At 57.0% G+C, this 16,235-nt stretch overlaps 1 protein-coding gene across 1 annotated transcript in view; it reads left to right on the top strand.

Annotated features, from left to right (window-relative positions):
* The window catches only part of CARM1 (coactivator associated arginine methyltransferase 1), a 41,736-nt gene that overhangs the window by 17,607 nt on the left and 7,894 nt on the right, over window positions 1–16,235 (top strand). The window contains exons 2-7 of the mRNA XM_068536972.1: window positions 7,076–7,201; window positions 9,498–9,604; window positions 10,553–10,657; window positions 12,512–12,622; window positions 13,706–13,883; window positions 16,021–16,111. Coding sequence (XP_068393073.1) covers window positions 7,076–7,201; window positions 9,498–9,604; window positions 10,553–10,657; window positions 12,512–12,622; window positions 13,706–13,883; window positions 16,021–16,111 — 718 coding nt within the window. The remainder of the gene's footprint in view (window positions 1–7,075; window positions 7,202–9,497; window positions 9,605–10,552; window positions 10,658–12,511; window positions 12,623–13,705; window positions 13,884–16,020; window positions 16,112–16,235) is intronic.

Below are 16,235 nucleotides of genomic sequence, written 5' to 3'. Positions count from 1 at the left end.
AAGTGGACCCCCATTCTGGCTGCCTCCTGCATGTAGGGAAGGGGCCCAGTGTCTCTGACTCCAGGCCCTCGGGGGGGGTGGGGCGTGCAGGTCAGCATCCCCAGGTGCCGAGCTGGGCACTGGGCCAGCCACGTGCGGAGCCCTGGGTTCAATAAGGAGTCAGCCTACGATCAGGGCTCGTCCAGGAAGTGCTGGAGAACCTTCCTGGTCTTCCTCCACCTGGAGGAGGTGACAGGGATGCAGGGGAAGAGAGGCAGGGTGCCAGGGAGGGTCTGTGGAGCCACGGAGGCTGGAGAGAAGGCCTTCTGCCCATGGTCCGGAGGGTGGTGAGGTCAGCGTGGCTTGACGGGGCGATGGAGGGGCTGTGTCGAGGTCGTCCATGTTAGCAGGGGCTCGCGAGCCCCATAAGGAGTTTGGACTTGTTCCAGAAGGCTCTGGGGAACCACTGAGGGGTGCAAGCAGGGGAGAGACCACAGCAAATCAGCCACGTCGGATGCTGTGACTGGGACATGACTGGAGGCCCAGCGCGTCCCCCGGGTCGTCTGGTCAGTGTCCCTGAGAGAGGATGCCTACCCCTCCCTGAGGCCGCCAACTCTTTTGAGGCCCTCCTGGGTGCCGGGCCCTGGTTTGGGCCCAGGAGTGAGGGTGGGGAGCAGGGTGTTGCCTTCAGGCCTGGGACCGGGGAGCCCCTGTGCCTCAGTGTCTGCCAGATTCTGCTGCCCTGGGTCCCATGGTGCTGTCCAGGGAACCGACAGGGAGGGACATCGGGTGGCGCTGTGCTGGGTGGGGGCAGGCAGCCTGTCCCCGAGAGCCGCCTGCTTCCCAGCCTCCGTCGTCTCCTGCCGGGACGGCAGCTGCCCTCCAGCCCTGGCCCTCTCTCAGCACGGGGTCCCTCTGGGTACTGCCCGTGGCTCTGGGGGAGCCAGACTTCTGAGCCACAGGTCCACCAGGGCCTCTCTCACCTCCTCCACAGCCTTCCTACAAATCGCCCGTCTTGCCTTGGAGCCTCTGCAACCTCTCTGGGCTGCAGCCAGGAAGTCCCAGTCGCCCGCATTCTCCCTGCTGGGCCCCTGCAAGGAAAAACACTGCTCCTGTGTGTGTCCCCTGCTCTCAGTACTCACACTGAACACTTCTGATCACCAGGTGTTGGGCAGGTGTCCCCACACACCAAGCAATTCTCCAACACCAGCCGGCTGTCTGACAATTCAACTCAATTCTGAAACTGTCTACCTGGAGGTAGTGTCAGGTCCCACAGGTTGAGGGCTCAGTCCTACAAGACTGTACACACCCCACTTCAGATGCCAGTCGCAAGTTCAGGTTGGGTCATCTGTGCTTCTGATCAACCTGCTATAAATCAGAGGTTCCTAGGACCTCTTCCTCAGGTTCGATTAATTTGCTCCAGCAGAACTCAGGAAAACAGTTTACTTACTAGATGACTGGTTAATGTAAAAAGATGCGACTCAGGAACAGCCAGATGGAAGAGCTGAATAGGGCGAGGTGTGTGGGAAGCAGTGCAGGGCTTCCGTGCCCTTTTCGGGGGTGCCAACCTCCCAGCACCTCCACGTGCTCACCAACCCGGAAGCTCTCCTGAACCCTGTCCTTTTGGGGTTTTTTGGAGGCTGAGGAGGGGGGACTGAAAGTTCCAACCCTCTAATTACTTGGTTGGTCCCCACATGGCTTTGTAAGTCCTATATCCTGGGGTGGTTGAAGGGGTGGGCTTCACATGAATCATAAAAGACACCTTTATCGCTCTTATCACTTGGGAAACTCCAAGAGTTTTAGGAGCTCTGTGCCAGGAACAGGGGCCAAATACATATGTATTATAAATCACTGTATTACCACCCCCTTTCTCTCTGCTTTCCCACATGCTGTTTCCTCTCGCTGGAGCATTTGTTCCCAGTCTCTTTCCCTGGCTGGTCAGGTGCCACCTCTAGCCTCCCACGGTGCCCCTGTGCCCCTGGCCTCAGTGCCCATCACCTGGGGATCCTTGTCACTTTGGCCACCCGGCTCTCCTCACCCACTCTGGGATGGGGAGAGTGTCTCCTCTCACGCCACTGCCGGGTTTGTAATAAAGTTTTATTGGCACATAGCCATGTTCCTTTACATATTTTCTGTGGTGGAGTTGAGTCACAGTAGCAGAGATTAAATGGCCTGAAAAGCTGAAAGTATCTATTTTCTGGTCTTTTACAGATAGAAGCCCAGAGAGGTGGTGCACACACTGGCTAGGAGCACAGACCTGGAGCCAGTCGGCTCAGCCCCTCGCTCTGTGACCGTGAGCGAGATACCTAACCTGTCTGAACCCCCTTTTCTCATCGGAGCCAGTGGGGGTGGTAGCAGTAGACACAGCGGTGCTGTGAGGGGTCCGTGGATAGCGCAGGAACAGAGCCTGGCACCTGGGAAGTTGTTACTCACAGTCTGACCTCCCAGCCCCATCCCGGTCTCAGCAGGGTGTGAGTGGGTGGGTGCTGGGCCACGCTGCCTGTGGAAGCTCGGTGTTTGTGACTTGGATATTCAGGGGCCTTGCTCCCCAGGGAGCAAGACAGATGGGGCGGTTTTCCTAGCTCCCCCAGCTGCACCCCGAGCTCTGCATTGCCTGTGGATTTGCCCCTGGCGATTCCGGCCCCTCGTCCCCTGGCCCCAGAGCCTGGGCGGGACAGACTTTGCAGTGTGGTGGCTGGGAGGCCAGCCCGGGGCGGCAGGCCGGGTCCAGGAGCAGGGTGGACACGTTTGTGATGGCTGTGGCATGACTAATACTCCTTGGGCCGAGTTCGTTTCCCGTTCAGAGCCCGTCTTGGGTGAGCCTCTGCGGAGCCTGTTCGCCACTCAGCCCTCCCGTCCCATCACTGCGGGGAAGACGGACACCGGCTCTGCCCGACCTGGCTGCGGGGGGAACCCAGCACAGCCTCCGGGCCTGCAGCCCCCTTTGTGGTCGCCCCCAGTTAGAGCGACGCGGCAGTCTGCCAGCCCCTCTCCCGCTTCCTGTCCCCACCTCTCCGGGCCGTGTGCACGCAACAGCCCCCGAATGTGCCGCCTGGTGTGACCAGGGGAGAGAAGCCCTCTCCCAGGAACCCCTCCCCTGGGGCCCAGGAGGCAGGCTGCACCACCTGGCTGGGATAGGCCCAGCGCCACCACCTCTGCCCACTGTCCTGGGGGCCCCTCCCAGTGGGGGGGGGAGAGGGGAACGGCGATCGCCCAAAGGTGCGGAGCCCTGCCCACTGGGGGCTGGGGCGCTGAGTGTGGCCAGGGGAAGGGGCTGGGGAGCGGAGGTCCTTGACTGCCAGTCCGAGAGCTTGGACTTCTCCTGCGTCTTTAAAAGAGGTAGGAGCCTGGTCCGGCTTTTTAAAAAATTCTTTTTGGTGTGTCAGATATTTACCTAGCATCCCCTGTGTGCCAGGGACTGGTGTGACTTATACAAAGTGCTGGCACCATGGGCTTTGGTGGTCCCACCTGTGATGGGACAGCTCAGGTTGCCCTTAGCCCTGGCTTCCCTGGCCCGAGCCTCTGGATGCGGCCAAGCTTCCCTTAGCCACAGGTCCTTGTGGTCGCCTGCCTGGCGCCAGGTTGCAGGCGCTGCCTAGGGCAGCTGGTCGGGTTGCCAGGCTACTTTGTAAACAGGCCCTCCCTGGTCTGCTCGCTGCCACACAGGAGTAGCTGACAGATCGGCTTTATTTTCTGCCCCAGGAGTGGGCATGGGTACCACGTCAAGGTTTCGGGTCCCTTCCTGAGACCCATTTATAGCTGGACTTGGGAGCACCTTGTCTTGGGTCCCCTGTGAGTGCGGCGTGGCTGTGAGCCTGGGGCTGGCCTCCCAATCCACTCTTCCCTCCTGCCCGCTGTCAGGAGGCTGCCTGTGCCCTGCTCCCCCCTCCCTCCAGGAGGTGGCACCTGGCTCCAGAGGTGGGAGGTCGTCTGGCAGAAACCCAGGCTGTGGCCCAGGCTTAGGGCTCAGACTAAAAAAGGGGAGAGCAAGGGGCCCAGCGGACACCCGTAGGCCCTTCATATCCAGATTCACCCATTGGGAACATTTTTCTTTTTCTTTTGAGATAAAATTCACATAGCATAAAACAATTGAGTGGCATTTAGCGCACTCACAGTATCAGGTAACCATCACCTCTATTTCCAAAATATTTTCATCATCCAAAGAGAAAACCTTGTTTCCATTAAGCAGTCATTCCCCATTCTCCCACCCTCAGCCCGTGGCAACCACGAATTTTGTTTTCAGTCTCTACGAATTTACTGGTTCTGGATGTTCCGTATAAATGGGATCATATACCTGTGACCTTTTATGTCTGGCTTCTGTCACTCGGCATAATGTTTCTGAGGTTCATCAGTGGGTTGGGACTTCATTTCTTTTTATGGCTGAGTAATATTCCATTGTATGGATGGACCACATTTTGTTTATCCAGTCATCAGTTGATGGACATCTGAGTTGTTTCTACTTTTTGGCTGTTTTGAGTAGTAACACTTTGAATATTTGCATCAAGTATTCATTTGGATACCAGCTTTCAATTCTTTGGGGTATATACCTACAAGTGGGATCGCTGAGTCAAATGGTAATTCTGTGCGGCTGTACCATTTTAAGTTCCCACCAGCAGGGTCTGAGGGATTCAATTTCTCGCCAGCACTTGTTATTTCCCCCTTTTTTGTTTAAAATTACGGCCATCCTGCCGGGTGTGCAGTGGTATCTAATTGTGGGTTTGAGTTTCAGGTCCCTAAAGACTAATGATGACGTGCACCTTTTCACACGCTGGTCATTTGTATACCTTTGGAGAAACATCTCTTCAAGTCCTTTGCCCATTTTTGAATTGGGTTATATTTTTGTTGTTAAGAGTTCTTTATATATTCTGGACAATAGATCCTTATCAGGTATATGATTTGTAAATATCTTCTTCCGTTCTGTAAGTTGTCGTTTCGCTTTTTTGATACTGTCCTTTGATGCAAAAACTTTATTTAAAAATTTTTTTTTTTTTTGGCCGTGCCGCATGGCTCGCGGGATCTTAGTTCCCCAACCAGGGAGCGAACCTGGGCCCCTGGCAGTGAAAGCACCGAGTCCTAACCACTGGACCGCCAGGGAATTCCCCAAAAAGTTTATAATTTTGATGAAGTCCGGTTTATGTAGTTTTTCTTTTGATACTCTTGCTTTTGGTGTCATATCTAGGAGTCCATTGCCAAATCCAAGGTCTCAGAGATTTACCCCTCTGCTTTCTCCTAGGAGTTTTATAGCTTTCACTCTTATGTTTAGGTCATTGATTAATTTGAGTCAGGTTTTATATATGGTGTGAGGGTAGGAGTCCAGCTTCATTCTCTTGTACAGGGAGACCCAGTTGTCCCAGCACCATTTGTTGAAGAGACTATTTTCTGCCCCTTGAATGTTCTCAGGACCCTTGTTAAAAATCAATGGACTATACGGGACTTCCCTGGCGGTCCAGTGGTTAAGAATCTGTGCTTCCAAGGCAGGGGGCATGGGTTCGATCCCTGGTTAGGGAACGAAGATCCCACGTGCTGTGAGGCATGGCCAAAAAATAAAAAACAAACAAACAAAAAAATCAATTGACTATAAACATAGGGTTTATTCTGGACTCTAATTCTGTTGATGTATATGTCTCTCCATTTGCCAGTACTATTCTGTTTTGATTACCATACCTTCGTAGTGGGTTTTGAAATCGGGGAGTGTGAGTCTTCCAGCTTTGTTTTTTTTTTTCAAGATTGTTTTGGCTGTTATGAGGGTGATTGGGAACACTTTGCACATTTGTACTCATGCTTCTCTCTATAAATATATTTTGTCGTTGTTGTTGATTTGGTGAACCACTTGAAAGCAAGTTGCAGACATCACAAGAATTCACTTTCCTTCCATATGTATCTTCCAATAATAAGAACATTCTTCTGCAGAATAATGCTCCTGTCACATCTAGATCATTTAAAGTTGTGGCTCCTGCAGTCCACACATTTCCCCACGTGTCCTTTGTAGCTGTTGAACGGTGTTCATTAGGCTGCAGTCCAGGACCACACCTGGCGTTTGACGGTCACGTCTCTTTAGTCTCCTTCACTCCGGAATACTTCCCAGCAATTTTTGCCTTTCCTGACTTTGACCGTTTTGAGGCAACCAGGGAAGTTGTCTTGCAGACGGCCCTGTGATCTGGCACTGTCTGTTGTCCCCTCTTGATGGGACCAGGGTGTCTGTCCCGCTGCCCTACATCCGGGCTACAGCATCGGGTCAGTTTGTCTCCTGGTGATGCCGTGTCTCACGGTTCGGCTGAGGTGGGGTGCCCCATGCTTGTTGAGTGAATGACTAGTAACAGTAGTAGTGGCGGGCGTGGGGGTGCAGTGCTTCCTGTATGCGTGTGTTGGGCCCGACCCCTGCCCCACCGTTAGTCCCACTTGACAGATGAGAAAACTGAGGACTCAGACCTGCCCTGGTGACACACTAAGTGGAGTAGGCGGGGCACGAACACGGGCCGTCAGGCTCCTGTGGCCACGCTCAAAATACATGCAAGAAGGAAGGGGCTCAGCGGGAGGAAGCAGAGGCGCCAGTGGCATTTCTTTCTTGACCCTCGCACACCCCTGCTCAGCTCTGAAGGCCGATGACGCCCCCATGTGACACGGAGGGGCTGGTGGCTGAAGGCCCGACTCCCTCAGCTGGGCCTGGGCTGCCTGCTGGGTTCCCGTGACCCTCTGAGCCTGCCAGACTTGCCCTTCTCTCCCCTGTGTCTTCCCACCTCAGTGCCCAGGAGCGACAGGGGGTCTGGCACCAGCAGGTGCTCCGTGAGGGAACGTCCTGGCACAGGTGCCCCCCCTGGGCCCCCCAGTGCCTGGCGACTCCCTGTCCCCCCACCTCAGCCCCGGTTGCCCTGTGGACAACTGTCCTCTCCTGCTGGACAGACTGCATCCTGTATCCCCGCTGGGGATGCTGATCAGCCAGCGCCTCGTCCTCAGCGTAGGCTGGGCAGGCAGAGCACATGGCAGCGCTCGTGGGGCGGGTGTTGGGGCACCCTGGAAGAATCTGGGGTGCCGTGAGTGGGGGGGGGGAGGTGGCCCCGGGACCTGGCGGCTCATGCCCGCCTCCCTCCTCTCGCAGATGAAGACGTCTGTGTGTTCAAGTGCTCGGTGTCCCGGGAGACGGAGTGCAGCCGTGTGGGCAAGCAGTCCTTCATCATCACCCTGGGCTGCAACAGCGTCCTCATCCAGTTCGCCACGCCCAGCGGTACGTCTCCCTTCTGTCCCAGCAGCACACGGAGCGCCCAGAGCCAGGGGGCTTAGGCTCTCAGCCGTGGCGGGCGGGGGGACTGGAGCCCGGGTAAATCATAGCCCGTTCATCTGACCCAGCGAATGACCCGCCAACATCAGAAATATTCCCAAATGGAAATATGTCCACGGTAAGAGTACGTGCTCGCTGCCTGGACACTCTGCCCCAGACCTCGCCGGCTCCTTTGGGTCCTTCTGGGCTCTGCTTATATGTCCCCTCCTCTGAGAGGCCTGTCCTGACCTGCCCACACCCCAGGCCTCTTGGAGGAGCCAGTCAGATGGGGGTCAGGGGCCCAGCCCTCCCGCAGCAGTGGATGGGGTGAGACAAGGTCCTGAGGTTGGCAGAGGCTTTGTTCCGAGCGCAGAGGAGACTCTGGAGGGTTCTAAGCAGACCCATCCGGGGGACACACGAGCAGAGCTTGCGGAGCCCCAGGCGAGTGCTGCTGGTGGCTCTGGGTGGGGGTCAGCAGTGGAGGTGGTGAGCCGCCCTGGGCTGGAGACCCCTCGAAGGGTCCAGCAACCGGACTTGGTCCCTGCAGAGCTGAAGTCAGTGGGCCTGGTGGTCGGCGCAGGGGCTGGGGCAGGAGAGCCCAGGATGGAGAGGCCGCCTGCCCACGGCTGCCCCCAGCAACCCCAGAGCCCTCTTACTTGTCTCAGTGCCCCTGATGGAGAGAGGAGGCTCCCCCAGCCCAGACCCTCAGGACTGCCCGCCCTCAAGTGGCCTGGCTTCAGAGCTGAGAGACGCCGGGCTGGGAGAAAGCAGCCAGATGGCTGACCACCTCCCGCCAGGAGCTCCACATTCCGTTTCCTTCTTTATACAAAATCAATCCCAATTCAATGTTTAAAAAAATAAGTTACAGAAACACCACCGGGGTTATCATTAAGAGTTGATGTTTTAGATCCGCCTCGTCTTCTTCTGCTTCACGGATAGTTATATTCTGATTTTTTTTCCTTTCAGTCCTATCAGTTTCTTAAATTGTGGTCAAGTGTACATAGCAACAATTCTACCATGTTAATAACCCTTTTTGAGTGTACATTTCAGTGGTATTAAGTATATTCATATTGTGCAACCATCACCACCATCCAGCTCCAGAACTGTTTTATCTTCCCAAACTGTATATTTTTAAGATATTGTCTTTTAGGTGTCTTTTTTTTTTTTTAATTTATTTTTGGCTGCATTGGGTCTTCATTGCTTCACGTGGGCTTTCTCTAGTTGTGGTGAGCGGGGGCTGCTCTTCATTGCAGTGCGCGGGCTTCTCATTGCGGTGGCTTCTCTTGTTGCAGAGCACAGGCTCTAGGTGCATGGGCTCAGTAGCTGTGGCGCGAGGGCTCAGTAGTTGTGGTGCGCAGGCTCAGTAGTTGTGGCGCACGGGCTTAGTTGCTCCACGGCACGTGGGATCTTCCCGGATCAGGGATCGAACCTGTGTCCCCTGCATTGGCAGGCGGATTCTTAACTACTGCGCCACCAGGGAAGTCCTGTCTTTTAGTTAATTGTGTTAAAATACGCCTAACGTAAAATTTACCATCAACCATTTTCAAGTGTCCAGGTTCCAGAGGTATTAAAACACATTCACGTTGTTGTGCAGCCATCTCCATCATCCATTTTCATGTTCCTAAACTGAAGCCCTGTTCCCGTTAAACACTAGCTCCCCCTCCCCCTCCCTGTCCCCTCCAGCCCCTGGCCCCCACCATCCTATCTGTCTTCACGGTTTTGTTTTGCTTCTTTCTCTTGATGCAACTTAGTGGTCTGTGTTCATAAACATAGTTCATTTGCCACGTAACATCTGGTCCTGCAGACCCCGGGTGACTGGTTCTGTCATGTGCTTCTCAGTGTCCACTGGGGTCCATCCAGTCCCCTCTGACCGGACACTGGGGTGGCATCCCTGTGTCCACTTGCCACCCACAGACACTGCCGTGAGCTGTGGGTGGACCCACGGGTATCTGCTGGGGCGAGTCCCAGAGACTTGACGGCCGGGTCATCCTTCGAAGGTTGGCCAAGCTGCCCTTTGGCGAAGCAGCGCCAGCCGCGTAGAGCACGCTCGCCCCTGGCACCTGCCTTCTCCCGTGCCAGTCACCAGGAGGCAGGCTTGGCTGCCCTTCTTCTTGTCCTTGCTCTTCCACATTTGTGTGTATGTGTATGTGTGCGGGGGCGGTTTCAGATCACTCACGCTCAAGGTAGAAAAGTCGGGGTGCACGCCTAGACAGAGCCCGCCACCCCTGAGCCGGCCACACATGACCTGGCTTCCCCCTTCCAGATTTCTGTTCCTTCTATAACATCCTGAAAACCTGCCGGGGCCACACCCTGGAGCGGTCGGTGTTCAGTGAGCGCACGGAGGAGTCCTCTGCTGTGCAGTATTTCCAGGTGGGTACATACTGCCTGGGCCAGGCTGCTGCCCCCGGTGGCCCCCAGAGGCCGCGCGGCACAGGGCAGGCCCACCCGGGTTCATGTCCTGGCTCTGCCCCTTACTCGCTGAGTAACCTTGGGCAGGTTTCCTCCGCTTGCTGGGCCTCAGTTTCCTCATCTGTGAAACAGAGATGCCAGTGCCTGCCTACGAGGGTTGCTGGAAGGATTTGAGTGCAGGTGAAGCTCAGGTCCACAGGCATTTTGAGTAATGATAGCATAGTTACAGTGTCCTGAACACGTAGGGCATGCCAGCCACTGGCCCCAGCGCTTTGACACGTACGGAAGCACTTGAACCCTCCCAACAACTCTAGGAGGTAAGTACTATTGTTGTCCCCATTTTACAGATGAGAAAACTGAGGCTCAGAGAGGTTAAGTGACTTGCTCCAAGTCACACAGCTATTATGCAACAGAGCCAAGATGGGAAGCCAGGTCTGCCTGATGCCAAAGCCTGTGCCCCTGCCCAGGTGCCACGCTGCCTCCCGATCGCCTGTTGTCTTACAAAGAGACCCCACAGCACCTCACCTGCCTGGCGCTCTGAGTTCTAGGGTTCTGTTTGATCCACTCCTCCACTTCTTTGGGGCCCCTAAGATGGGGCAGGTGGCCCTTGATCCCAGAATCCTGCGTGTGGCATATCCTCAGTTCTCCTGGGTTGCTTCCAGGACCAGGTATCAACCAACTGTGTCCTTTGGCCACGGTGACGGTGGTGGTGTCCTCCCTGGGGGCTGCCTCTAGCTTCCAGCTCCCTCTACTGGAGCAGGTAGCCGGGGAGTCCAGGCCAGCAGAGGGGGTGCGGCCTCCCCAGGGAGATCTCTGCCCGAAGTGGACCCTTCTCTGCCACAGGGTCGGCCAGGGCCTCGGCCATCTGTCTGCTGCGTGCCCTGTGCCATTGGCATGTCTCTGTTCCAGTTTTATGGCTACCTGTCCCAGCAGCAGAACATGATGCAGGACTACGTGCGGACAGGCACTTACCAGCGCGCGATCCTGCAGAACCACACGGACTTCAAGGACAAGGTGAGCGGGGCCGGCTGCATCCACCCTGCTGCCTTCCTCCCTCTCCCTCAGGCTCCGTGCCCGCCTCACTGGCTCAGTAGCCTCTTTTTTTTTTTTTTTCCCCCCCCTTTGTTCATTGATTTTTATCTTTAATTTTTTCAGATTGCAAAAGCAAAATCTACTTTTTGTAGAAGCCCAGTGTGTATCAGATGGGCATGAAAGGCCTCTGTCATTTCCCTCCAGAATGACCACTGCCAACAGTAAAGCTCTCTTCTTCCAAAATTTTCCCCATGCGTATACCAGCATATATAGTTTAGGGTTATAATCTTTTTAAAATACAGATATACAAAATAGGACTGTATTCTACATTCACTTCCTGCAAAATACTTTTCCCCCACTTAATGTTGTGTCTTGGCATGTACTGTTAAGTTACGTGGATGTAGTGTAATCTAGTCACTTCCCTAGTTCCTTTTAAAATCTTTTTGCTGTTACCAAGTAGTGAGCAGTTGACCCTTGAACAGCATGGGTTTGAACTGCACTGGTCCACTTACATGCAGACTGGTTTCAATAGATATGAGCAACTGTGCTACACGATCCACAGTTGGCTGAATCTACGGCTGCAGACCCGTAGATATGGCGGGCCACCTGTATGGTTATACTCGGATTTTCTACCGGGTGGTGGGGTTGGCGTCCTCCCTGACTCCCGCGTTGTTCGAGGATCAACTATATACTCGTGATTAAAAAGAGACCAGAGTATATATATTCGGAGGTGAAATTTTACTCTGTTCTCTTCCTCCCATGGCCTAGAGTTTGTTTTTCCTTTTTAACCACATGAAAGCTTGTGGTCTTCTCGACATATCTAGGGGACTCTCCACATGATCCACGTGGATCTATTTCATCTGGCGCCTTGGTGATGCCCTCCCCCAGCATTGCTGAGAATCCCCTCAGGTGACTGAGCCTCCCGGTCCCAGGGCCTGAGCCCCACAGGCTGGGAAGGAGTCATCCTCGACACAGCGGCCATCCCTGTGCCCTGACGGCTGGCGTGGGCAGCGTTGGGGCAGTGCTTGGGGCCCGGGAAGCCCGTGTCCTTTCAGCAAAGCCTCTTCCAGCTCTCCCAGGACGCAGATCCATTTCCTAGTTCATCTAGAGCTCTGAGAGGCACCTGAGGCCCTGCCACCCGACAGCACCAGCGCCCCTGCTGGGCGCTCGCCCTGTGCCCCACCGCCGTGCCCAGAGCAGGTCTCCTTTAGCACCCGTGCACCAGAAACGTTTATCCTGATTCCGCTTGTGCGCGGAAGCAGTCAGACGAGTCCAGAGTGTGGGACAGTCTACCACACACTAGCCGGGACTCCTCCCAGAGCCTGTGCTCTGGGGCCCAGCAGCCCTGGAGAGGGCACCCGACTGGGAGCTTTCCCCGGGGCTCTTCCCAGGTTGCGGGGTTGCCCTGTGGGGCCTGGGGTGGGAGGCCGCCCTCCTCCTGCTGGCCGCGTGGCCCTGGCCAGTCAGCCCTGCGTCTCAGTGGTTCTGCTGCGGGGCTCAGAGGTGTCCTTACCTAGTGAGCACTCATTCCCACGTGCTGCATAGACCGCGCACACCATTCCTTCTTGAATCGGGTCTGAGAGTGTGTCCTGGTCTTAACATCCTAGCTGTCCTCAGAAGTCCCACTCTACCACCTTTGGATCCAAACTGCAGGCTCCTGTGGCTCTCAGAAAGCACCCTCGTGGGCAGCTGGCCGTGTAGAGGGGAAGCAGGCCACAGGGCGGAGAGCGTGCTCCGTGGGTGGGTCTGCGGGGAGGGGGCGCCCCGTGACACACACATCTTTACGATCACGTCACTTTACCACTAATTTGTCCTCACCGCGCCCTCCTCCCTCAGGTTGTTCTTGACGTCGGCTGCGGCTCTGGGATCCTGTCGTTTTTCGCCGCCCAGGCTGGAGCGAGGAAGATCTACGCGGTGGAAGCCAGCACCATGGCCCAGCACGCCGAGGTCAGTGGCCCTCGGGGGCCCAACCTGTCTCCGTGCCCCAGCTCTGTGCCTGCTCCAGCCTGGGGAAGCCAGCCCTGCTGGGAGCCCCCAGGAGACCTGACCCCTGGGTCCAGGGGAGCCTGGGAATGTCATTCTCTACTTTGGTCTCTTGTCCCTGAAACTGAGTGGTTTCAGGGGGAGGGGCTTGCTGGGCCTGAGGTAGTCTCCCTTCCATGACGGGTGGTGGCCCAGTGGGTTCAGGGGTGATTTGGGGTCTTCAGGGGCTTGATGGCCTGGTGCTTCAGGGTCTGGACTGTGCAGTCACACAGACCAGGGTGGGATCTCGGCCCGGGGCAAGCCGCCCACCTCTCTGAGCCCCACTTGAGAGGTGGATGACGACAGGATTTCATTTTGTCGGTTGATGCTTTTCTGGCACTGAAGCCCTCATCACAAAGTTTAAAACCTAAAAGCTACAAAGGTAAACAGTGAGGATGCTTCCCTCCCCCACCTCTGGCTCCCAACCACCTAGATCCCCCCCCACTGGAGGGAGAGAGACGGATGTGGAAGCTCCCCAGAGCCACTCCGTGAGCCCGCATGGGCTTCTCCACCCGCCAGCTCCCACACGAATGTACACGCCACCGTCTTGCACCTGGCTCTGCTCTCTCTACGATACATCTGGGATATGTCTGCGTCGTCATGTCAAGAGCTTCCTCACTCTTTCTAGTGGTTGCAGAGCATCCCTTTGCCTGGACGGACCACTGTGTGCTGAGACACAGGCTGTAACTGACACTGAGGCTGCTTCTCAGTCTGGAGCACAAATGCTGCACCGAATCCCCTGTACACGTGTCCCCTCTCCATGTGAGGTTACGTCTGTAGGGCAGATTCCTAGCACTGGAATCGCTGGGTCGGAAGGTGTGTCCAGGTTTAGCTTTGGCGGCTGTAGCAAGGCCTACTTGTCCTCGTCCCCAAGGTGACATCAGGAGGCTGCGGAGCTGCAGGAGGGGCGACCCGACAGGGAGGCAGAGGGGAATCTGGTGGCCGAGTGTGGACGGAGGCCCTCCCCCGCGAGGACCCCCGTGACCCCTGTGGCTCACCCGCCCTCAGGTCTTGGTGAAAAGTAACAACCTCACGGACCGCATCGTGGTCATCCCCGGGAAGGTGGAGGAGGTCTCGCTCCCCGAGCAGGTGGACATCATCATCTCGGAGCCCATGGGCTACATGCTCTTCAACGAGCGCATGCTCGAGAGCTACCTCCACGCCAAGAAGTACCTGAGGCCTGGGGGTGAGTGTCCCTGCCGGCGCGGGCCACTGCCTGGGTGGGCGTTCCCTGGGCCCGAGGCCAGGGGTGCGCCCCCGGGGGCCCCTTCAGAGAGCCCCTGGCTGCCGCTTAGTCAGCACGGGTGTGGTTCAGCTCCCCACTGGCCTGAGCTGGCGGCCTGGGGTACAGAAGGCATCTGGGCCTTCACCCCCGCTCCCTACCCGGACCTGACCTCAGCTGGCTGGGCCCCAAACGAGGCCACGTGTCCACTTGCCCGGCCTGCTCGGTCAGGGTACGGAGGGGCTCCCCTCAGGCCCGCGGAGAGCCACTGGGCTGCCTCTGGCATCTCATGGCCCATGGGGGACAGTGTCTGGCTGGGCTGTGGTCGGAGCAGGACATGTTCTGTGGCCGGCACCTTCCCCGAGGAACTGCCCTGTCGTCTTCATTCCTAGCGCTGTAGACCTTGCCCTCAGCCTGACGGGCTCCTGCGCTCATCACCATGGGGTGGGGTGTGTGTGTGTGTGAGTGGGATGGGGGTTCTTGTGCACTGGGGGGCAGCTGATGTCTGTGGTCTCCTGTCTGTGTCACTACCTGCCTGTCTGTGCTCTGGGGTCATTGGGTCACTGTTGACACCTGCCCATCTGTGTCACTGGTGGTCTGGTCTGTGCGTGGCCCTGAACATCTGCCGACGTGTCCGTTTCTCTGCTCAGTTCTGGGCACGTTCTCAGTATTTCTGTACGGGAAAGGGGCTGTGTGTGTGTGTGCGTGTGGTACAAGACGACCCCCGCCAGGGTAGAGCACGGGAGGCCCGTGCACTTGCGGGCCCCGTGGAGGGCAGGGGAGGAGTTGGTCTGTGGGGAAGGGCCTGCCTGGGCCTGCCTCAGGCTCCACTCTGGGAGGTGGGAGGTAGGAGGTGGCTGCCATTCCCCACAGCTCTGTCCTGCGATCCAGGTGTGTGGGAAGCCAGGCTGCCCCAAGGCTTGTCCTAGACCTGCTCTCATGCTCTGCCCTGTTGATGGGCCAAGCTAGCTGGGCGGTGGGTTCGGGGGGGCGGTGGGAGTCGGGGGTGGTGGTGAGCAGCAGCCCCAGCAGGGTGTGGGCTCCTCTTTATGGGACGGAAGGACAGACAGGAGTCAGGCTCCGGTGGGCAGCTGCACACTCACCCCACTGGTCAAGCAGCCTATCCAGGATCAGGCCTGGGGCTAACCTCTTCCCCTTCAGCCTGCATGAGTGTGGCTTCATTCCATCTCAGGAAGCTCTTTCGGGGGATTAAGGGAACCCCCCCCGCAGCTGCACAGTTTTAGGTGCCTTCAGGGCTGGGGGCACTTTTCCATGATGCTCCGGGGGGCTGATGGGCTCCTCCTGGGCAGGGGGCCTGGCTTGTGGCCTCTGGGCCAGTGAGCCCCCCTCCCTTCCCCACCCCAGTGGCTGCAGCTGAAGGAAGGCTTGAGAAGGCAGATTCCCAGCACCTCAGGGACTCTCCCCTGGAATAAGAGGGAGGGAGGGAGGGAGGCCCACATCTGGAGGCCAGGTGACTTGGGGCCCTAGACTCTTGAAGTAGGCGGGGCCTCCTGAGCCCTGGCTCTCCTTGCCACTGGCTCTGACTCATCTGTCTGTTCCTTGAGTCCCCCTCCCATTTCAGGCCATGCAAGTGGTCCACCCTGCCTGCCAGAGCCTGGGCGGTCCTGTGGTGGGGATTCAGCTGGGCCCCGTGACGCCATAGCCTGGGGCTCACCCTTGCTCTGTCCACAGCACTTTCCTTTGCTTTCCCTGCTGCACGCCTATCCGAGAGACACTGTCTGGCTGACGGAGCAGGGCCCTTGGAGGCCTGGCCACACCCCAGGCACTGCTTACTTACCCCTGAGGCTCTGGCAGGTGCTTTCCTGTCTCCCAGCCCTTGTAATGGGACTTGAGGCCAGGCCCTCCTGCCTCCCTGGCTAGCTGTACAGGTTTAGTGAGGAGGTGCATGTCAAGTATTCAGTGGCCGCTGGCAGAGTAGGTGCTCAGTATCTCTTCGTTGCCTGAGTGCATGAATGAGTGAATGATGAGCGAGAGGCTGGGAAGGCCCAGAGCTGGGGTCCTGGGGCCCTTTGGAGGCTCTGCCAGGCCCTGCTGGATGTCCCACCCTGACGCCAGCACCGCTCCCTGCCCCCACTCCCAGGAAACATGTTCCCCACCATTGGTGATGTCCACCTCGCACCCTTCACGGATGAACAGCTCTACATGGAGCAGTTCACCAAGGCCAACTTCTGGTGAGTGTGCCCCTGGGTGTCCTGCCTTCTCAGGGATGGCCCCACCTTTCTCTTATTCCTTATCCTCAGTAGGACCTAAAAGACTTGGGCTGGATGAGGGCCAGCTGGGAGAGAAGGCAGGCTG

Source organism: Eschrichtius robustus, chromosome 2 (assembly GCF_028021215.1).
Source record: "Eschrichtius robustus isolate mEscRob2 chromosome 2, mEscRob2.pri, whole genome shotgun sequence".
NCBI classification, from domain to species: domain Eukaryota; kingdom Metazoa; phylum Chordata; class Mammalia; order Artiodactyla; family Eschrichtiidae; genus Eschrichtius; species Eschrichtius robustus.
The sequence above is the reverse complement of the archived record's forward strand: the minus strand, read 5'-3'. Positions and strand labels throughout refer to the sequence as shown.